This window comes from Plectropomus leopardus, chromosome 6 (assembly GCF_008729295.1).
Source record: "Plectropomus leopardus isolate mb chromosome 6, YSFRI_Pleo_2.0, whole genome shotgun sequence".
Taxonomy (NCBI): Eukaryota; Metazoa; Chordata; class Actinopteri; order Perciformes; family Serranidae; genus Plectropomus; species Plectropomus leopardus.
This window is the reverse complement of record NC_056468.1, coordinates 20943247-20966622: the sequence shown is the minus strand read 5'-3', so window position 1 is coordinate 20966622 and position 23376 is coordinate 20943247. Positions and strand designations below refer to the sequence as shown.

The 23376-nt window shown below is 38.8% G+C and overlaps 2 protein-coding genes across 7 annotated transcripts in view; one reads left to right on the top strand and one right to left on the bottom strand.

The window, feature by feature from the left end:
• The window catches only part of agtpbp1 (ATP/GTP binding carboxypeptidase 1), a 39053-nt gene extending 27118 nt beyond the window's left edge, over positions 1-11935 (bottom strand). For 3 of the 5 annotated variants that reach the window (XM_042487645.1, XM_042487648.1, XM_042487649.1), the window contains exons 1-3: positions 8428-8528; positions 6173-6231; positions 4677-4807 (exon numbers count right to left, since the gene is read on the bottom strand). In XM_042487645.1, the coding sequence (XP_042343579.1) occupies positions 4677-4807; positions 6173-6204 (163 nt within the window). In that variant the 5' untranslated portion in view covers positions 6205-6231; positions 8428-8528. Of the gene's footprint in view, positions 1-4676; positions 4808-6172; positions 6232-7850; positions 7895-8427; positions 8529-11884 lie in introns of those variants that run through there. The other 2 variants (XM_042487647.1, XM_042487646.1) reach the window with 2 other exon arrangements.
• On the top strand, positions 10110-21322 carry naa35 (N-alpha-acetyltransferase 35, NatC auxiliary subunit). 2 transcript variants are annotated; one of them, XM_042487651.1, is made up of 23 exons: positions 10110-10184; positions 12338-12463; positions 12574-12607; positions 13018-13132; positions 13318-13392; positions 14042-14209; positions 14417-14483; positions 14615-14658; positions 14774-14824; positions 15356-15439; positions 15569-15683; positions 16720-16898; positions 17136-17195; positions 17380-17486; positions 17705-17771; positions 18126-18224; positions 18394-18572; positions 18707-18843; positions 18966-19033; positions 19125-19265; positions 19492-19614; positions 19931-20011; positions 20772-21322. In XM_042487651.1, exons 2-23 carry the CDS (start codon positions 12343-12345, stop codon positions 20829-20831), a joined length of 2175 nt encoding a protein of 724 aa, XP_042343585.1. In that variant the 5' UTR covers positions 10110-10184; positions 12338-12342; the 3' UTR covers positions 20832-21322. The 2 variants fall into 2 exon arrangements, with proteins under 2 accessions (XP_042343585.1, XP_042343584.1); XM_042487650.1 differs by having other exon boundaries at positions 12335-12463.
• The last annotated feature ends 2054 nt before the right edge of the window (positions 21323-23376 follow it).

The window sequence follows — 23376 nt, the reverse complement described above, 5'->3', positions numbered from 1 at the left end:
ATATGAGTTATATAAGCTTACGGGGATCTGAATAAAGAATAAAGGATACAGTATATGGCTACCCCCTTGCAACTGCTGGCTCTCTTTTCTCCCTATAATCCTTGCTCTTCCTCTTGGTATCTCCTGTCTCCTAAGCTCCTTAAAGTCTGAACATGAGACAAGAGCACAGCAAAGTCCGTCTCAGGGTGTATAGTTACTGTGAGCAGGGTCAACAACCCCCTCTATCCCCCTAACCAACGTCACGCTTACACACATTTCAAGTTGAGGCTGCAGGCAGAGTGTGACAGACAGCCAAGCAACAGATGAGAGAGGAACAGCTGATACTCAATGACTGACAGGGTCACAGGCAGGAGAAGCCTTCCCACTGTGCGCATCAGTCATGATGGATTTACTACAAGTTTACTTTGAAGTGGAAGGAAGTGAGGAATTATGAGAAGAGGGCAGATGAAATTCAAGAAAAGTGAGAGGAGAGAAGTTCAAAGAAAGTTCAAAGTATGCCAGCTGGGTCAAAATATGAGGTGATGATTCAGCAGAATTCTTCACCTTCACATAAAGGCTCTAATAAAGCTTGACCCTGCGATTACAGGATGTCATCTATTATAGAAAATTCACAATGAAAATGCCACTAATTGAAAACTGCTGGCTCCAGGGAAAAGTTAATAAAATAGCTACTAACAAAAAAATGGAGTTTGTAAGTTAGTATAAACATGGTGAAAGAGTGACACATCTCCAGGACAGTAGTTAACTTTTCTTAATCAGTTTTCAAGTATTGGCTGCAAGTATCAGCGTTTTTCATTATTGATTTACAGTATCTGTTGATATTTGATGATTTGTTTTCCATTAAATAATTCATCATCAAGTTAAAAAAAAAGTCACATCACAATATACAAGAGCCCAAGATCATTTTTGTTGTTGGGAAGCTGTGTAAAAAGTCAACACAAACAGAATGCAATGATTTGCAAATCCTTTTGACCTGTGTTCAATTGAGTACAGTACAAAGACAAGATATCTGATGTTTACAGTGATGCCAAAAAACTTTATTGTTTTTTGTAAATATACACTCATTCTGAATTTGAATCCTTGAACGTGTTCTAAAAAAGTTAGGACAGCAGCGTGTTTACCATCATGTGGCATCACTGTTTTTTTAAAAGTGTAAGGCAACTGACGACACTAATTGTTTAAGTTTAGAAAGTGAAATTATTACCCATTCTATCTTGATATACGGCTTCAGCTGCTCGACAGTCTGGGGTCTCCATTGATGTATGGTGTCCTTCATAATGCACCACAAATTTCCAGTGGGAGGCGGAACTGGACTGCAGGCAGGCCAGTCAAGTACCTGCACTCTTTTACCATGAAGCCACATGTGTAACACATGGTGGCGCCACACACTTACACCGTCATAAAGCGTGTACCCCGCTAAAATTTCAGGAATGTATGAAGGTATGAAATGCGACATATCACCCAAGCCTAGTATGTACCTTTTAGCATTCATGATGCCTTCACAGAGGAGTGAGACACCCATGATGTCATGGGCACTAACACACCCCCACACCATCACAGATGCTTACTTTTGAACTTGGCGCTGCTAACAAACTGGTAGTCCTTTTTCTTTTCAGCCCAAAAAACATGGCATCCATGATTTCCAAAAACAAAAACTGTGGACTGGTCCAACCACAGCAAACTTTTACACTTTGTGTCAGTCCATCTAAGTTGAGCTCGAGCCCACAGAAGTCTGCAGAGTTTCTGGATAATATTAATGGCTTTCACTTTGCATGGTAGAGTCTTAACTTGCAGTAGATGCAGCAATGAACTGTGTTTACAGACAGTGGTTTTCCAAAGTGTTCCCAAGCCCATATAGTAATATTCTTTATATAATCATGTTGTTTTTTAAGGCAGTGCAACCGGAGGGGTCAAAGGTCACAGGCATTCAAATGTTGATTTTCAGCTCCATCCCTCACGTGCAGAGGTTTTTCAAGATTCTCTGAATATTTTGATTTTATGGACTGTAGATTGTGAAATCCTAAATTCCTGTGATTGTGCATTATGAAAAGTTGTTATTTTACAATTGGACTGCTTGTCCAAGCAGTTTTTCACAAAGTAGTGAACCTCACTCCGTCCTTACTTATGAACGACCGAGCCTTTTGAAAATGCCCCTTTCATAATCATACCCAATCACGATACTGTCATTGATTACCATTTGACCTTCTTACCTGTGAAATGTTCCAAACAGGTTTTATTTTCGCATTCCACAACTTTTCCTGTCTTTTGTTGTCCAAACATTTGTGGACTACATTGTGGAGTGAGTGTATATTTACAAAAACAACTAAATTTATCAGATGGAACATCAATATCTTGTCTTTGTATTGTGTTCGAATGATAAAAGGTCAGAAGAGCTTTCCATTCTGTTATTGAGAAAGGCAGCAAATACTCACATTTCATAAGTTGTTACAGAGAATGTTTGGCAATTTGTTTGACATTAGCAAATATCAACACTCTTGTAATTTTTTTTCAGTTTGACTAATACATTAGTCAATTAATTGATAAAGCACTAGAACAATGATGCATCAGTGATTTCTAATCATCCTAGCTCCTCGGAGTAGGCGCCCTACTAACTGAGACACACTCATGTTTCAGTCTTTTCTACACAACAAGGCAGCACAATGCATTCTTCTTCCACCGTCAGATCTTCTTCTCTGCTCTCCTTTCAAAAGAGTAATCAGAGAACCAGAGACACTGTATCAATCCATCCACACTTTGACTGCCAGTGCACTAACCCATCTCTATTTACACAGCAACTGCACTGAACACATTTTTAAAGAATAGATCAACTTGATGCTGAAGCTAGCATCTCTACAGCCGACATCTCCAACACTCAGCAACTCGCACCACAACAATCTAGATTGATAAATACAGCTAAGAGGAAAAATACGTATTTTTGATTTTGGGTGAGCTGTTCCTTTTAAGGGGAACAAATTTATACATCAGTGTCAGTTCACTGGTTTTGACGAGTACAACTGCACATGTGATGAAAATTGTAAAAGCCAATTGTGGCTCCACAGGGAGCTGTGTGAAATTTGCTTAACTACATCAAGTGATTAAGTCAATGTGAGCTGCAACTAGCATAACACATCCAAATCTCTGTGAGAATTGCCATCAGCCAAGTTTAATTGAGGGTAATAGAAAACCTTAGTCATGAGTCCTAAAACTCGAAAAAGACATGGCATTTCAGCACCTCTGGTTCCCTCGTCTCAGAGTCAATGGGTTTTTTAAATTAATTTTTGGTTAAAAGCCTTAAGTATGGTTTGTGGTTAATACAAGCTACAAGACATATAATACAACAGTTAACACCCCACTAGCAAACTCTGAAGCTTCTATGTGTCTTTAAAAAGGCTGTTGCGGTTAGTGTAAACATACACACTTTAATGTGTTTTCTTTTCTTGATGTGGAAAAATTGGATGATTTCCCCTCACTCCTGCCCACTTGTTATGTTCGTTCTGTTAAGCTACAAAAAATCTGGATTAGCATTTATTGGTCTTGCATCCACAATTTTGATGTGGAATCTGAGGTGTAACCAGAATAGAAGATTTGTAATATTTGCTTTGCCAAATAAACAATAATTTATAAAAGATTTTTTTAAAAAAGGCTGTTGCTAACAAGTGGCTAAATGAGACTACAGAACATCATCATCATCATCTCACGCTGTGCCGAATATGAACTATGAAAAACCCTGAAAGTAGTGTTCATTTGAGAAGATTATCTTGCTGGACAAAATGTGAAATTATCATAATCATTTGTTTTCCATAACGCTTATTCTTGGCAATGATCCAAAATCCAATGGAAAAACCCTATAGACTTTTTGACAGGGGAACCTGGGCAACATTAGATCCTGGGTTAGTCTACAAAAAAAGTGTTATCCCTGGGGCAATCTATGGAGGCGACAGCTTTGACAAGAAAGAAGAATGTTTGGAATAAAAATGATATCTCTATTTCTGCTGCATTTAGATATATCTTTCCGTTGTGAGTCCAAAACTTTGGGATTGCAATTAGTGGAGAACTATTTTGAATCAACATGCGGACTATTTGTGCCTATCAGTGTCTTGCCTTAATGCCAGGTAAGTTAGCCAATATCAACCTGAAACCATCACGGCTCTGACCACACACTGTCAAGGGGTATTTGGTGTGGGTTATATCAGATATACTTGTGGATAGCTGCATGTGTGTGTGGTGTGTAGTGAATGTGTGTGTGGAGGGGAAATGTTTCTGTATGTCTATCCTTTTATTTGATTGTATATTGCATATGTAATAAAGACAACAATGGTTAATTTCCACTTGAACACATGGTTTTGCAAATTACTGTTACTGTAATTATTTTTTGTAGAAGCATGTCACAATGAAGGTATGAGGCACTGCCAACAATGAAAATTAAGGGTTATACTGTTCTGCATTAGAGGAGTAAGTTTCAAGACATACCGCAGCACTGCTCATTGTCATCACATCTAGCTAGAGATAACATCACCAGACACATTTCTCGCATCATGTCTCTTATCAAACACAAAACTACATTAAAAAGGCTGTATTTAGTCTTTTATTTTGTTTTAGTTTGAGTACAGTAGACTGCGTGTTATTGTGTGTGTGTGTGTGTGTGTGTGTGTGTGTGTGTGTGTGTGTTTTCTCACCCTGTGTCTGTATGAGATGAAATATCTTTGCAGTGACCTGTCTTGCCGTTTCGACATCCCTCACCATGGCCTCTCCGTTCATCCTTTCCAGTTGGCCAAGGAGCATCAGCACCCTGGAGTTACTGGGAACGCTGGAAAGACAAACACACATTTTTATCTTTAGGCAGAGTACACAGTATGTAACGGGATAACATAAATCCCAAATGCAGCCCTGCATAAGCATTTGGAGAACTGAGGAAAGAAAAAAAATCTCTATATATTGCACATTCAAGTCCATCTGTAAAGCATCACATGCAGCTTAATGTGACATGTATGTAATGTGTTGTATTACGCTGCATTTACAAACACAGTAAGTGAATGCTTTAATATAGGAGCGTGGGCTAAAAGAAAAATCTGTCATGATTTTCTGCTCCATGTCTAGGATTAAAAGGATTAGAATAATGGATCACTCTCAGTTTATCTTGCAATGGGTGACACTGGAGAACAAACATAAAGCAGTCCCTCATATGTGCAAATAACCTTAAATGTCCACAGTGAGTCCAATATGCCTAACCAACAAAAATAGCCTTTTCTGTAACATACTGCAATGCTAAAAACATGACAAATTGGCAAGCCATGTTAATGCTGACTTTAAAATCTCTGTTTCATTCATTTCAATAAAGTTGATAGTTGGGGCGGTCTCCTAGTGCTTCACTATTTCTGGGATAGTAACCCATCCCCCATTTATAATCTTAGCTCTGTGGAGCTCAGCTGGAAACACAAGGTTAGAGGTCAGTTGTTGGTACAGCAACGGCAAACATGGGAGACAGAATCAAAACTATGATTGTGCCCAGTGGAGCTGAGTTTCTCATATGTCCTTATAAAGACAGAGAGAGAAAGTGTGTGTGTGTGTGTGTGTGTGTGTGTGTGTGTGTGTGTGTGTGTGTGCGTGCGTGTGTGTGCGTGCATGTGTGTGTGTGTGTGTGTGTTGGAGACATGACAGGAAAAGAAAAAATGAGAAAAATGGAAAGAAATGATGAAAAAAGTGATGTAAGTCTGGACAAAGGAAAATATACTGACAGAGAAGAAAAGCCTTAATAAACACACTGCATAAGTCACATAAATGAACACAGACTAACTGGAAAATGAAGAATATTGAAACTTGAATTGGGAAAAAAACAGTTTTTTTCCCAAGATCATTTCTGCTGCAATAATGACGAGCGTTGTCATTCTTAGTCATCATGACAAATGCATATAGAAGCTCCAAGCAAGACCAGCTAGTTATCTACTGTGTTGGACAAACAGTCTTTCAGACACAAATGGTGTAACAAGAAGACAAACACTGGTGCATAGACAGAATAGTGCAGGAGTGTGATCACATCAGGAAGGGTAAAGGTAAGCACCCAGCGAGAAAGAGTACAGTAGGGGAACAGATGGTTGTGAAAGACCAGCTTTCACACCACACAGAAACACAAGCACGCTAGATATCATAGTCCACCTATATCCAAGCAACTCACCCTTTCTCTGTGGCCATTTTGGGTTTGTTCATTTTTACCACTTCAACATTTCATGTCGTCTGCAAGAGAAAGAAAATAAAGACATTAGCAGTGTGCCAATCATATTGTGCATGAAAATATCTCTATAATTTTATTTTATCTATTTATCTTTTTTTGGACAAGAAAATGTCACACTGCAATAATGGCAATATATTCCAACTTGCTGATATAATGACGTCATACCATTGTGCCTGAATATCTCTACTGAATATTTGAGAGTAAACTGTTACATTTATGCTGACATGTAAAACTATAAGACTTATTTTGCTGCAACTGTATGTTCTTGAAATGAAAAATAAAATATTTCTTATATTTTTCAGTATTCTGTCATATCACTAAGAAAATTGTTAGCGCAAAAATACCCTATAACTATCATGATATTATTTTAAGGCCATATCGCCCACTCCTAAAAGACATTACTGACAGAAACGGACAAATATAAACACACTGTACATTTTTAGAAATTAGCATAACAAACCCTGTGTGCCAAAAGAGATCCAAATGAACTCCCACTGTTGTAATCTCAGGCTGTTGTCGGCTCTGCAGCTGTGCCAAAACCAGATAACGATAACCTGCTGTTGATCTGGTAACAAACTAATAACCTGTCCAGGACGTGCTGAGACAACCTACAGCTGCAGAGAGGTGTCTCATATTGACTATACCAGGACAGACTTGCTGTCAGATACACAGAACCTCCTGACTGATGATACAAAAACAAAGTGACTGCACTCATGCTGCAGATCTCGAATATCAGGAGACAAAAGACCTGTGGACGAGTTAGGTTTGAGAAAAGCAATACTAGCGTTCAACTGCATTACATCAAATGACAAAATGAATTTCATAACAGAAACAACAGCATTATTCAGCAGATAAGTCCCCCATGCTAATAAAGATCAGTTTAGTGAATTGATTTTTACAGGTTTCCCAAGAGTCCTGAATTAGATGAGGTCAGACAGTGAATACAGGAGCATTTATGGGCTGAGATGTGATGAGTCATAAACAACACAGCTGTAAAATCTAAAGCTATTAGTCACAACTAATAGACAAAGATCATTTTTTGCATGGTACTTCTAATGCTTAAAATGGCAATAACATATTAGACACTCTTAAGAACTTTTATCTGCCGTATTGTCCGACTTCACTCAATCAATATTCATTAAAAACAGTGGACCATCTCTTTGGAACAACCTACTTCAACATTAATATGATGAGTATTTAAAAAACATCTAAAACAGACTCTAATTGGCAAAGATTCAAACCCCTTTATTGATTAATTTGCAATGCATTCACCTTGTAAATAAAAATACAAAAATACAAACAAACCTTTTCTTCATTTGTACATTGTTTTATCAACTTTGTATTCTGCTTAGTCTTAAGATTTGGATCAATTTTGCAATCTTTGATTGAATCTTTTTTATTTTTATGAATGATTATAGTTATTTAATAGGGGAGGTATCTCCATGAGCCATTTTTAGCTTCTCAACTGCATTCTGTTTGAACTCTTTTTTCCCCCTTTTACTGTCTTTTCTATTCATATGTATGTGCAAATAAATTAAACATTTTAACAATTTAATAATAATAATAATAATAGCAGCACACAAAAATAAGATGTTGCAAATAAAAGCGATCTTTGGCTAACCTTAACTCCTCAGTCAGGCTTCCCCAAAGTTTGCAGAGTCAGACTGCAAAATCCCACCACCCTTTCTCACTGCACAATGAGATAAGGATGTTGGATCACGCCGATGAGCTGAGGAGGAGCAGCAATATCAGACCATAAACCGCCTTGTGCGTCTATTTGAAGCTTTTTCCAAAGCAGCAGTAAAACTGACATGTTGTGGAGGCCAGCTTACAGGGGACAGATGGTGGCCTGGACACAATAACCCCGTAGAGCTCCACAAAGCAGAAACCATTTAGAAAACCCGACAAGCTACCGTCATAAGAGCAGCCCCACGGGGACATCTGGGTAAGTCACTGTCGTCGGGCTGTTGTTGGTAAAGTAAACAGCTAGGCAATGCTGTTCAACAGGATGATAAGGGAGAAAACCTAACCGAGGCTGTTGCCCCCTGCTGCACCTGCTGGACGAGTCACTCATTAACGGCCGCCTGTCTGCGCCAGCAGGCTAGCAAACGGAGGCTAACAATAAAGCGCTCACACAGGCGGTATTAGCTAAAGTGACAGACCTGCATAACATTGACAAGGACGAGGGTTTTACTAACCTGTATGGAGAGGAACTGTTGTCCCATTCAGGGTGGATATTTCCGAGATAAGGAGGAAAGCTGCTGTGTGTGTGAGCGCTGCCTGAAACGCCCCGATGATGTTGTGATGAGACCAGCCCCAACTGTCACGGGGCTCTCGCTAAACAACGCGAGAGCACGACGCTGACGTTAGCGTGAAATTCGTAGCAGTGAGTGCGCTAGAATAAACAAAAGGGCTCCGGTAGCAGATAACAGGAGAGTTGAGGGTAACGTAGTTTGCAATGTGTATTCTCGACTTTCTGCACCCAATACTGCGGTGAAAGCATGTCAGACGTTTTAATTAAAATGTCAACGATTCTGAACCCCACTTTCAAATTTGTGAAAGCTTTTTTTTACACTAGGGATGTCCCGATTACGTTTTTTTTGTTCTTTATTTAGAGTTCTTTATTTACCTGGATAACACAGCTGCACAATGCGCACTTCATTACTCAAAAGTTATTGAAATCAACCCATTGTAAATGCTTGACAGTTAAATAGTAATGCATTACAAGGACAAATATCTGCATCCAAGCAGTTCCTTAAGGTTTTTGTTTGCTTGTTTTTTTACAAAATAGTACTTGTATAGGGCCTTTATCACAATTTCAATTCTTGCAGCATTTGTTTTGTTTTGTTTTTCAACAAAATAACAAAGTAAACAAACCAAAATGTCTTGAAACTGCTCTCAAATCTGCAATGTAGTATTGTCATAAAAGCACAGGACACTATATAAGAGTAACATGATCACAATTCCACCTCAAAGTAGCATTATAGCTTCACTTTAATATTCCCAGTCACAACAAATAAAAATCGGTCACAATTCCGCTTATTACAGCATTAGGCTATAGTAAAACTATTTCAATAAAAACGAACAACAACAATTTCAATTCCACTTAAAGCGGTGTAGCAGCTTAACTTGAACGTGAAAAAAATAACTTTTTACGTATTGTAGAAAGCATGACAATAAAACCTGAATATTTGCCACAAATAATTGTTTCCGTTCACAACATCTGTGTAATTGCTGACATAAACAAAGAATCGGGCCGGGCACATGCTCTAAATAACCGATGCCATCAAAAATGCATTGACCAGCCCCATACTAATCCTTCAAATAGTGGATATGCAAAAAAGAGAGATTGTTCTGTGTTTTTCACAAGTAGACCACATTGGACCAGGTCAGGTCCGGACTAGATCATCCCATAGAGGCTAGAGATTAAAAAACAATTTTAGATTTCTGAAACCTATATTCTATGTGTGGTCCAGTACATGTTAAAAAATAAACACACACACACACACACACACACACACACACACACACACACACAAACAATGAAATTTCCCTTTTTTGTATTTTCACAAATAGAATAAAAGTTCACAAATTTCGATAGTTAAGAATTGCAAACTACGTTTCCCTTGACTCTCCCCTTAACTGCTGAATCGGAAGCTGACTTGAGCATTGTTAGGAGAGGACGGTTAACGTTAGAGCATCTTTGGTTTTAGGCACTATTCAGACGAGGATGAAAAAAATCTCCATTGAGCCAGGTTAATCAAAACCTTCAATAAAATATAACATTGGTGTAGTTTTACACCTACAGTGGCCAGATTCGGCTTGCTCTCCATCATGACACATAAGGACTACATTTCCCAAAGTGACAGCGGCTTATGACGTTAAATTTATGCGTCGATCTTTACAGCCGTTGAGGAGCTCTTCATTAGCTACATGATTGGTACAAAATACTAAGGTGCGTGCTAATTTACAACGAAAATATGACTTTCTGATAACATTATTTTAGTGTTGTATGTCTGATCAAATTGTATAACGTGTCGAACAGACGATATTCGAGCTTTCTTCACAGGAAACATTCACTGTGGGCTACATTAGCTCGTTAGCACACCGATTTACAAGCTACTTTGACGTTTGGAGAGCTAGCCAACATGTCCTATGAATCTCACGTCTTTTAATATCTAGCATGAGTAACCCGAACGTCATCCTGCTCGTAGTGTTTTTGTAAACAGTACAGATTTAGGTTTAAGTCATTGCACCTGTGTTGATGGTGCCAAAATAACCAAATAAGCTGACTGTTAGTCGTGTGTATTTGTTTGACATATAACCTTAGGTAGCTAGCTTATTTTTCTCTAAATGGGATTTCTTCAAACGCTAGACTGAAGGAAATGCATCATGTATTCTTTAGTCTGTAAATATTTTACCTTCATGTCATCAGATTACGTCGATCTCGGTGTTCATATGGCACAGACACATCAGTAGCCGCAGCTGTCGCCTCTAAGTCAGGAAGTCAGAAAAATGTATTTCTTAATATCTGATAGAGACGCTACAAACTTTATTGTGTAAATATACACCCACAAGGTAATTAAAGGTGAATACATCAGTCATACGGGAATTTGATGGGGATCTGAACCCCCTCTTTGCCGTCACTCTACTGACATGTTCTTGGTTTAAAAGACTGAGACTTTTCAGTGCACTCGGGCTTACAATTTACACCTTTTTAGGCTTCTCCAGTCACTTAACAGAGAATGATGTTAATCCTCCTCTGTTGCCAGACACCATACTATACTGCCTGTCCACCTTTCCAAGAGAAGAGGTCAACTATAAACATTACATGTATAAACGTTTCTAAGAACTACAGCAGCCTGTAGGACACAGATGATTGTTTAAATCAGTTATCACACTTATCAATATAAAATCTCAAAAAGTATTGCCTTTTGGATTTAATATTTAATCTTTGTGTATAGTGTTTGTAGGGTTGCAGTGATAAATCATTTTCAAAGTATACCATGGTATAAAAAAGTGACTGTTATTATACTGTGTACATTTGCTGACAATGCACCTGGATGTACAATCTCACCTTTCTTTAAGTTATTTTCTTTAAATATACTTGTATTAGAAATGGTTTCAAGCTTTGATTGTAGTAATAAAACACCTGTTCAAGTAAACGGAAGCCCAGCTTTAATTCCTTTAATGTTTATTGTAAGTAATAATAATAATAATAATTCTGTAATACTGCAATACCGCAAAACCATGGGTTTTTTTTTTTTTTACATTATTGTTCCATAAAAGATCTCCTACCGTTGCAGCCCTACTATTTAGGTGCCTTAAAGAAAGGGTAATACACTAGATTAATACATTAAAGCAAGAAGCTATATTTATGACTGAGCCTTCAAATTTTATCACAACCACCCACACTGAATTATTAAAACATCCACACCTGCTCAGTGTACATACAGAGAGAGATACAGTCTAAAGTTGTGCCTGACTGTGCCGACTGCACTGCTCGATCAGCTGGCTGAGTGTTTGCCATCTAAGCTTTGAAATGTCCAGTAGAGAAGATGAATGAACGCAGTAAATTATTGTGTGAATGTAAATGTGTATTTTTCAGTTCATGGTTAATAAATATGTAAAAACAGTCAGCTGCTGAAAACTTACAATGCTACAAGGCTGGAGGTTCTTCATCAGCCCTTCATGTAACACCCAGCCGGTTTTCTTTCTGTGAACAAAAATGTGTTTAATTAATAACATAAATAAGGGCTACATTTCATTTAGGTGTGCCTGCTCTGGAGTTATTGTTAGTGCTAGCTCACTGGTATGGCCTACTGTCACACCCAAATCAGAGCCATCATTAAAGTTATTAGTGACACTACAGTCTATGGTTACACTTGTATAGTTCCTGCTATGCTAGAGCAAAATGCCTGACAAGAGAAAGCTTTACTTGTGAACAGTGACTGAACCTAATTTAGTGCTATGTTGTCATGATTTATTTTGCAGTCAGACAAAACATTTTTCACATTTTCCTCTAATTCCATTTTTTAAGATAAAAACTGCAGTTTTGTAATGTCTGTAACATTTTGTCCTATTTCTCTTTGTGCTTTTCTTCAGTAGTCACCATGGTGATGAAGTCAGCAGTTGAGGATGATGATGCTGGCTGGGGGCTGGGCATCCCAGAAAAGATGAAGAACAATGCCAACTGGGTTGATATTACACATGAATTCAAGGGTGCATGCAAAGGTACAGGCTCTGCTAGTGATTGTGTGTGGGGGTCATATGTGTGCAGTTATGAAATGTACTGACGTGTTTCTCCTTTTCTCTTCCCTTGTTCTCATCTGTTATTTTTGCAGAGTTGAACCTTGGAGAGTTGCTTCATGACAAACTGTGAGTAGGACAAAATGTTTTTTTCATACTTACACTTTAAAGAATCATTTCGCTCAGAACAACAACCAAAAAAAATCTTCCTTAATATACTGTTGTTTCTTGTGGTTGGTGAGCCGAAGGCATATTTCAACCCTGGTGGACAATAAAGGCCTGTTCTTTTGTATTTCTAGCACACTGAGGTGATGTTAGTCGGCCTGCTTACCCTCCCAAAAAAAACTTGAGCTGATTTCATTGGAGAGTTGTCATGTCCCGAAGTCTAAATACTGTTTCAGGGAATTCATAGCATTGACAAGACAGAATAATTGCACAGAAACATGTAATTCTTGTCATTTTTTGGCACCAGTATGGTTTGTTGAGCATTTGTAAACACACTTACAAAACAGACACTAAACATTCTGCTCTGGTGGCAGGTTTGGCCTGTTTGAGGCCATGTCGGCCATAGAGATGATGGATCCAAAGATGGATGCAGGAATGATCGGAAACCAGGTCAACAGGAAAGTGCTCAACTTTGAACAAGCTATCAAGGTACAGCACTGCTGACTTCTGACTGGTGTACAATAAAAAGAGCAAATTGTCTGGAAGTAAAAAATAAAGCCTAATTTTCTTAATTTAAATTTACAACTCTAAACTGTCTTTGCCTTGTCTTGTTGAATTTTTGTTATAATATAAATAATATAACTAACCACCTGGTTCTTTTGTGTTTGTTCTAGGAAGGTGCCATTAAAGTGAAAGACCTTAGTCTCCCTGAACTCATTGGGATCATAGACACATGTTTCTGCTGTTTGGTGAGTTTCATTCTCTTAGACTGTGAACATTTATTTGTAAAATGACTCCCTTAACACCCCTTCATAGGGAAAAGAAGACAGTTGGTACAGAGTGAGTGAGTTATTTAAGAACAGTGGTCAAGTCATTATCACTGGTCAAATATTTTCTCTAATTTTTTTGGAGAGATAAAGTGCAGATAGAAAGGGAATCTGATGAATTATCTTGGGATGTCACAAGGAATTTAAGATGTTTTCCCCATTAAAGTTTTATTTAGGGGAGTTTTTTCGTACTCTTGGGGGAGAGTCAAACAGACAGAGGGTATCATACGCTGTGCAGATTGTAAAGCCCCCTGAGGCAAATTTCTGATTTATGTTATGGGACTGTGTAAAACAAAATAGACTTGACTCGTCACTTAACAAAAATATGCAAAAATGACTATAAATAATAAAAGAACATTTGTAGTGTATACCAAACTATTTTCTTTTTTCTAACCTGAAAAAAATCAGCAAAACTCAAGCAAGTCCAGGTGCATACAACTTAGCACCTAGCATTACCATGACTTGGATGACTTCACCAACATCATGAAGGTGTTTTGACATTATAGTCATTGAATCAGCACCACTGTGGGAAACGCAGTATTCATGTGTGCATATTTGTTTGCTCTCCTAGATCACATGGCTGGAGGGTCACTCCCTGGCGCAGACTGTGTTCACCTGTCTGTATGTCCATAACCCTGACCTGATCGAGGAGCCAGCCCTCAAAGCCTTCGCGCTGGGCATCCTGAAGGTGTGTGACATTGCCCGAGAGAAGGTCAACAAGGCTGCCGTGTTCGAGGAGGTAAACAACTTTCTACAGTCTATCGATGTGTGTTTGTTTGGCAACATTTGAGCCATTCTCGAGGATTTGACATTCCCTAGGGGGTCAAGGAATATTTTTTATCATTGTTTCTGCTTTCTCTGTTTGTTTGGGTATTTTAAGTTAACAATACAAGTGGTCTTTGATAACTCTGTGTCATATGTACGTATATGTTATTGTTTCTTGTAGGAGGATTTCCAGGCCATGACCTATGGCTTCAAGATGGCCAATAATGTCACAGACTTGCGGGTGACAGGTATGAGTAGCACTGAGTGATAGATCATTAAGTGTACAGTTTCACATATACTGAGGCTATTACAGAACAATACTGTTGGTTCAGAGAAGCAAAGCTGAGGTAATCTTTCTTTAATTCGTTCTTCCTATCAGGTATGCTGAAAGATGTGGAGGATGAGTTACAGAGGAAAGTCAAGGTATTTATTCTCGGCCAGTGTTAGCCACAGTCTTTACAATGGTGACAATGCAGTGCTGCTGATATAAATATTAAGCAGTACATTGATTATAATGATTTCTGTCCTACTGCCTCAGAGCACGCGCAGTCGGCAGGGTGAGCAGCGAGACCCGGAGGTTGAGCTGGAGGTAAGTCAGGTCATTTTAGAGTTTTTGCTTTTGGTGAAAGGCATGGTTTCAGAAAAGCCTTTTGACCATCTGAAACCCTTGTTTCTGACTGATGTGGTAGCAGTTTCAACATTAAATACATATGAGTACCAGAAGAAAATTAGATTGTGCACTACTATTTATTGATAAAGCTTAGTACCCCAAAGCCTCAGCCACAAACTAAACCTCTAAAGCTCCTTCTCAATCCCTGCCTGTAATAATTTGTTTTCCATCTGCAGTCTATCAGCCTGTGGGACTCACGTGACCTTTGGAGACTCTGGAATTTCCAGTTGTTTGATTACAGTAGTAATAATAATAATAATAATAATACAGGACGAAAAAATCAGACCCAAAAATGGACTTTGTCTGAGAGATCATAACTAAACAAAAAACTCAGCCTTTGTGATTTCTTGTGCCTTGTAAAGCTTCAAAGACAAAATAGGAAATTTGTGTATTAATAGCTTTCCATGTACTCTTGAGCTTGTTTAATGTTCTCATACTTTATTTTTCCAGCATCAGCAGTTTTTGGCACTTTTCAATAGAATCAAGTTCACTCGCCTTCTACTGACTGCACTCATCACCTTTACCAAGAAGGAGGTAATACACATGCAAGCACACACAATCAGATAGTTATGACTACACAGATTTCTAGACTCATATATGTCAAATTGACCATTCCTTCCTTTTTCTGATGCGTGTTTTTGTTAACGGTTGTATCTTTATCAGACCAGCTCAGTGGGTGAGGCCCAGAAGCTCGTGGCTCAGGCAGCTGATCTCTTGTCGGCCATTCATTCCAGTATTCAGCACGGCATCCAGTCACAGAATGACACCACGAAAGGAGGTAAAACAAACACACACACACCTTTCAGTTCTAGGGTCAAGCACATAGTTTGGCTGTGCATTAGTTTATAAACCAGCAGTTCTAACAGACCACATACACACACAAACACACGCACATACAGAGACGCCTCACATGCCAAGGATTCAGTTTGGAAAGTAGTTAGGGCAACTAAAGAAAGAACAACACTTGTGTGAAATTGTGAATACATTACATGCATTCTTGCTCCCCAGCTATCCATTTAAGTCACAGAGCGGTTACAATACAGCACACACTAAATGTACCTCCTCTACCTTAAAAACTTCCACTCCCACTCTATTAAATGTATCTGAGGCTGGAAAGATACATTTTAATGTTCACCATCACATTTTCCAGGCCTGGAAAAATCATGGAATTTGTAGAAATTATCAAAAGTCATGGGATTTTGTTGTAATAAAAGTAATTATTACAGTAATCTTCTGGACCCAGATGATCAGAAGTAATCTCACCCGACTGTATTGGATAGTATCTTGACATTGGTTGTTCAAAACAAAAAAAATAAGAGTTCTGAAATTGGGTTAGATTTATTGATCCAGATCAGACCAGATCAGTGTTTCGTTAAATCCCAACTAAGTTAACTTCCAGCAGCTACCTGTCGAACAGAGTACAGGCCAACTCTGCATTGCTTTTAATCCTCTCCTGCTGTGCTCCCTGAGAAAATTTAAAGTGAAAGCCAACCCCAAATTCACTTGTTTTAGAACAAGCTTTGCCTGCCTGGCCTTTCGCCTTACTAAATTTGCATGTTTTCAGTGCCTTGTCCTTGATTTTTGTAGCTTCCTCTTGTATGCGTACTGCTACTACTTGATTGCTTCCTCATCTGCGCACTGTTGCAGGGGTCTACACACCCACAGATGTCTGACACACAGCAAAATAAGAAAGTACAGGCAGAGGGCAGAGTCTCTGCAGGTCATAAGTGATCATTGGCAGGGATAAGTTTTGTATGAGTATACATCCTGTACAGTATACCTTTAAACTTCTTTTTTTTCTGTGTTTGCTGCAGACCATCCCATCATGATGGGCTTTGAGCCACTGGTAAACCAGAGACTGCTGCCGCCGACCTTTCCTCGATACGCCAAGATCATCAAGAGGGAGGACATGGTGGCCTACTTCAGCAAACTTATAGAACGCATCAAGACCGTCTGTGACGTGATCAACACAACCAACCTGCACGGCATTCTGGTAAACTAATATACAGATCATATTCATCATTCTGTTGTTGTTTTTTTAACCTTTTCTTTTTTAACTTTTCTGTTTCTCTTCTGTTTTGTTGGATTGCTTAGTTCGAAGTGAATCTCTATCAAAGGTTTTAAACTGGTTATCACCCCATATACAAACACATGCTTTTAAGGAGATCCTAAAAGATAAAGGCATATGAATTTAAACAAAGTGAAAATGTGTTTTGGGATTTTTTTTCAGGACTTCTTCTGTGAGTTCAGTGAGCAGTCTCCTTGTGTGCTCTCCAGATCTCTGCTCCAGGTGAGTTAAAACCTGCAGTTGTATCCCTGACAAGTTACTGCTTTGTCTGTGATGCCTTCAGAAAGATTTCTTTGAAATGTGCATACTGTTTTGCATAAAGTATGACGATAATATTATAATTAAAAATATATCAGTTTAAAACACTGTGTGTAAGATTTAATCTGATTGTTTTCCTTAAATCCAGACAACGTTTCTGATAGATAATAAGAAAGTGTTTGGGACCCACCTGATGCAGGACATGATTAAAGATGCTCTGAGATACTTTGTCAGCCCACCTGTCCTCTCGTACAAGTAAGTCTGCCGTTGGTTTAATGATTGAACCCTTAACATTTAAATTATTAAATGTCATTCAAAATTTTATAGGCTTTCAGTTATTTAAGTTAGTTAAGGGTTGCTTTGGAATTTTGTTTTTGCTGTGTGGGTGAGCATGATAGACAAACTTTCTTGAGTAAGATTATTGTCTCAAGATGAGCTGTCTCAAGACTGTGTGTTTTCACTTCTTTCTCCAGGTGTTGTCTGTTTAACAACCACCAGGCCAAGGACTACATTGATTCCTTTGTTACACACTGCTCCAGGGTATGTTACATTTACTGTATTGTACGATACTTTTCACTAATGCATAAGTTTGTTTCAGTAGCTTAATTAAAAGTGAATTAAACATGAATAGTTTAGGAGCAGAGATGGAAATGTGTTGCCTCAAAAAGAATTTAATTAGAACTGCAGGATCCCGTGAGACGTAATGAAGACAAGAAATTTTCATGTCTGGTATTTTTGGAATTTTTTTTGCTTTGTTGGAAGCTGGGTGTAACACTGAAAGTGTGGGTTAGTCTATCATCAGCCTTTGGTATTTTCTTTTGAATAGGTTAAGTGGTAGAGCTGTGTGTTTATTTGTCTATATGGGCGTGTTTGTCTTGTTTATTCTCCTTGCAGCCGTTCTGCAGCCTGATCCAGATCCATGGACACAATCGAGCTCGACAGAGAGACAAGCTGGGTCACATTCTTGAGGAGTTTGCTACACTGCAGGACGAGGTGAAGTGCAGTTGTTTCCTCTGTTATATTTTCTTTTTTCTAATAATTAAACTCAACACCACTGTTTTTACATTTTGCGCCACACAATTTATGTGCTATTACACTATTTTGAGGGTAGCTGTGATTTTATCATTTAAACACCAGCTACTAAATATGTCCATCTCTGCAGGCAGAGAAGGTGGATGCAGCTCTGCATAGCTTGCTGATGAAACTTGAGCCTCAGCGACAGCATCTAGCTTGTCTTGGCACCTGGATCCTCTACCATAACCTGAGGATCATGATCCAATACCTGCTGAGCGGCTTTGAACTGGAGCTATACAGCATGCATGAGTACTATTACATCTACTGGTGAGAGAACACAAGATTGTTTACTTGTTGTTGTTGTTGTTGTTGTTGTTGTTGTAATGGTTGCTGACTCAAAAGCTACATTCACTAATTTTTCATAATCATCTGTAAATTAATATGTTTGTTTATGACTGTAGGTACCTGTCTGAGTTCCTTTACGCATGGCTGATGTCCACTCTGAGCAGAGCTGACTCCTCTCAGATGGCAGAGGAGCGGATTATGGAGGAGCAGGTGAAAGGACGCAGCAGCAAAAAGACCAAGAAGAAGAAAAAAGGTACATTTTATTTTAGCCTCCGTGGCTGAGCTGGATGAATCAGTGTGAGACCAAACCATACTCGTGATCTTCCTGTAGGTGCTTATCCTTGAAATGGTGTTATGTTTGGTTTTCCTCTGCAGTTCGCCCTCTGAGCAAGGAGATCACCATGAGCCAGGCGTACCAAAACATGTGTGCTGGCATGTACAAGGTGGGACATCAGTACAGATGTGCTTTTGATCCCTCTTCTCTCCCATGTGGCACACACTGTAGCGTTATCCATCCTCCGTTTCTCTCCTCAGACTATGGTAGCTTTGGATATGGACGGGAAGGTGCGTAAGCCTCAGTTTGAGTTGGACAGCGAGCAGGTTCGCTATGAGCATCGCTTCGCCCCCTTCAACAGCGTGGTCACCCCCCCACCTGTGCACTACATCCAGTTCAAGGTAGTGTTGGTGTGGATGTAATTCATCCAGCAGGCTCTCCACATTTTCTTTCAGTCTTCCTTCAAATGCATCATTCTTGTCCTTTCTCCTCCACTCCTCTTATAATTTTCATCTCTTCCCTTTCATACTCTTTTCTTTTTTAATTGTTTCCCCTTTTGCCACTTATCTTTTTTTTGCCCTCCAATTTTCCTGCCCTCTCTGACTTTGCCCTTTTTGCTCCCTCCAGGAGATGTCTGATCTGAAAAAGTACAATCCTCCGCCAGGCTCTGCTGACCTCTACATGGCCGCCAGCAAACACTTCCAGCAGGCCAAGCTCATCCTAGAAAATGTGCCCAGCCCAGACCCTGAGGTCAGGAACCTTCATTATAGTTAAATAACTGTCTGCTCTAAGAGGACACCTATTTTGTTTTTTTATGTTGTTTGATTTTTGTTCTCTAAGGATCTACATGTCCCCAGACTCTTGAGCTCAAATTTAATTGTCAAAATCTATTCCTGAAAAGATTTCATGTAGACCTCTGCTACTTTTTTAGAAATCAGCAATAGCAAAGCAGCCTCAGTTTTATAGGGTCATGGTGTTTTCTGCTGTATTGCTCTAAACTAAAGTTAAATGGTTTGTTTGTAATCAAGTTTTTCAATTTCAATAACCAGTTGATGATTGATAACAGGTGAACCGTATACTGAAGGTGGCCAAGCCCAACATTGTAGTCATGAAGCTCCTGGCTGGAGGGCACAAAAAGGAGACAAAGGTAACACAATACAACACATTCCCCGGATTATAATTTGGTTCAGTGAGTGATGTTAAAGAAAAACTTCACCTACAAAATGATCATTTGTGCATCAGTTACTCATCTCATTTTTTGGTGAATTTGTAAAGAAAATTGTGTCTTTCTTGCATGCCTTCACAGTGAACAAAGAATCCAAAAAAGTGAAAATTCTTAATGAATTTTAGCAAAAGGGGACTGCATTTGAAAACGATATCAAAACATCCATTTACAAACTCTCACACAACTCTGGCAGTATAATCCAAGTCTCATTTATCCAGTTGTATGCTTAGTACGCATGTGAGTAGCGCGCCTGGGCAAGTGCATGCAATTTAACTCTGCTGGTGCATTCCATTCAGCAGAATTTAAACCCATACGCTTGCCTAATGCGTGAGCCTGTTCATGCCGGAGTGTTTCAAATACTAAGGTTTTCATGAAAACGCATGATTTTGGGAAGTACAGACCAAATGACTGGATAAATGATACTTACTTATACTGCTCAAGTTGTGTGAGAGTTTGTAAACAGATGTTTTGATATAGTTTTGATGTTTCGATTTTCTCTTCGAATTCAGTGTAACACGAGGGGGTAATTGATACACATATTATCATTTTGTAGGTGAAGTATTCCTTCAACACAAACTATGTTTAATCAGTGTCTATTGCGATAGATTTATTTTAATGTTTGGTAATGTTCCCTATTGTGAAAACTTTGTTGGAGTAAAATGCTAAATTTCTGCATCCTTAGGTGCTCCCAGAATTTGACTTCTCAGCTCACAAGTACTTTCCTGTGGTCAAGATTATCTGACTCGGCTCTGCATCACCGGTTGATTATGAGTGTTATCTTAAAGACCATCAGCTGCAGAGACTGAACCCTCACCAGAACAACTGTGCAATGGCCTCAATCCAGTCAATGTCTGAACAGTGTGTGTGATACACCTAACTGTAAAGTTGTGTAAAGGAGTGTTTGATACACCCGATTCTTTTTTTCACCTGAATGAGAGATGAAACCAGACCAGAGAACTCACAACTGGACCTAAACGACTGACAATATCCACATCTGCATCTGTGAAAGTCTGTCTGTTTGAGTGTGTGAATGTGTGCGCGTGCATGAGTCAGACACGAGTCGAGGTGCTTTTGCACAAAGAACTGGCCAATGGAAATTTTTCTAACCTGCCTTCAGAACAGTTTTTTGAAGGCTATAAAAGAACAGCTGTAATAATGAGTGCATATCATCCAATCATAAGAAATCGTTCTTTGTATTTATGTGCTTATCTGAATGAAAACTTGAGTCTGAAAGGTCCACAGTATCTTATTTTACCTCATACAGCACAAGTTGCATGCGAGCACTGAACAGCATCAGTCTGCACTGTAAAAATTCAACAAAATAATCTGCAGAGAAGAACCACTCACTGTTTTTATGATCCTATAAGTGCAGATAAAGTTAAATTTCTACCAACCATCACATATATCAAGAACATAATAAAAATATGTCTTTACTTACTCTGACATTTAGGGTTAGGATTAATTCTTGCTGGAACAGAAGCTGACATGTTTTCAGTGTTTTATTAAGACAATAAAAATACTAACACCCTAATTAAGCAATGTCACAAGAGAGGGTGTGCTGTTGTACTGTATATCATCATGGCTGATTCGGTCGTAGATACAGTACAACAGCATTCCCTCTCTCCTGATATTGTGTTATACAATTCATCAAGCTTCATTTGTTAGTTAACAGTAATATAGCACAACAGATTAATATTTGTTTATTCATTGAATAATTGTTTTGGCTCCACCGCCACACTGCAACTACTGGAAGCGACAGCTGTTGCTTAGCAACAGAACTTTTTCCTGCATATTGGCGTGCTACATACTGAGAGTTAGGTCCACATGTTATGCCCAGGGCAGCTGTGTAGTTACATGTAAAGTTGTTTGTGTGTTTCCAGTGAAATAAGAGTCTGTTAACTGTTAGCAAATTGTTGTATTTTGTGTGTCTCTCTTGAGTTGTCCAAGCGAGCAGGAAGAATCCTTACCGGTTCATAACTGCAGTCTCCGCCGCCTCCAGCTGCCTCACCCAGCTGAGGAAACTCTGGCTCCCGGGGCCAGTGAGAGGAGAGGACAGGTCAACCGGAGAGTCTCTGCCGGGCAAACGTCTATCAAACTGCCGGGTTTAAAAGGCTCCTCCTCTACGCGCCACATCTTCGCAACGTAGTTGTACTTGAAGCACCATACTGGGTTAGCTAGTTAGCTATTCTGAGGCAGCTAAGCTAAAAACAACAGCGGGTAACAGGTCCTCACGTCCGCGGGAAAGTCCTCACAGCGGCTTGTTGAAGAAGACCGCTGCCACCAATGTGGCCGAGCGTCCTGTGTCCACCTAACTGGATAACCCATTAAACAATAAACGGGACGGAAGACGGTGTGACAGCTCTAACTGAACAGAGCAGTCTGTTACACTACAGTCTACAGTTACATTAAATAACTACCGACCGTTAATGTGGGCCTAATTGATGGATTAACGCAGCCGTACAGCGGAGTGATACTTGAAGAGTTAAAAGGCCCAGTGTTTTTGTATTTACTGAAACAATCAAAGCGTTTGGTCGGACCTAACTGTTTTATAACCTAAATGGCATTTCGAAACAATCGAAAGACGAAAACTTTCTACAGACATTGGGAAAAAAATAAAATTTGGAAATGAATTTCCCTTCAGTGTTTTCATACAGGGGTTCCTACAGCTTAAGGCACATGAGATTTAACACTTTTTAAGACTTGTATGCCAACAACCAAAATTGCCAATCAATTGCTAAGGGATAATTTTCCCCAGATATTTATTGTAATGTAAAACATGACTATTTAGTGATGTCATGCAAGGGGGATTTGGCAGATTATATTTGAAATAATAGTAATAAAAATAAAATAAAAGATGTTACCAGCTATATTTTAATTTTACAAAGCAATGTCAGAAAAAAATTCCATGTCTGGGCATTTTTAAGACATTAAAATTTTTATTTAAGGCATTTTAATGTCTGTCAAGGGCTTATTTTTAAAATAGCAGTGGAATAGTCTATTTTTTCAAGTTTTTAAAGTTTTTTCACATAAAGTTAAAGAGGTAACAGATACACTTTGGGGATTTTTTTTAAAATTTATTGTAAAAATGATGGTACCATTTCTCCTATTTACATATGTACATTGTGTATCATGTTCAGTGTGTATTGGATATGGTGTGCCATTGGTATAACCATGCAGGTGATTTACCCATTTTATGTTTTTTAAATCTCACATGAAAACATGCTATGGTAGTGGTAATAAAAACATTTTTATTCTCTATCAACAATAAAGTCTATGATCATTTCAAT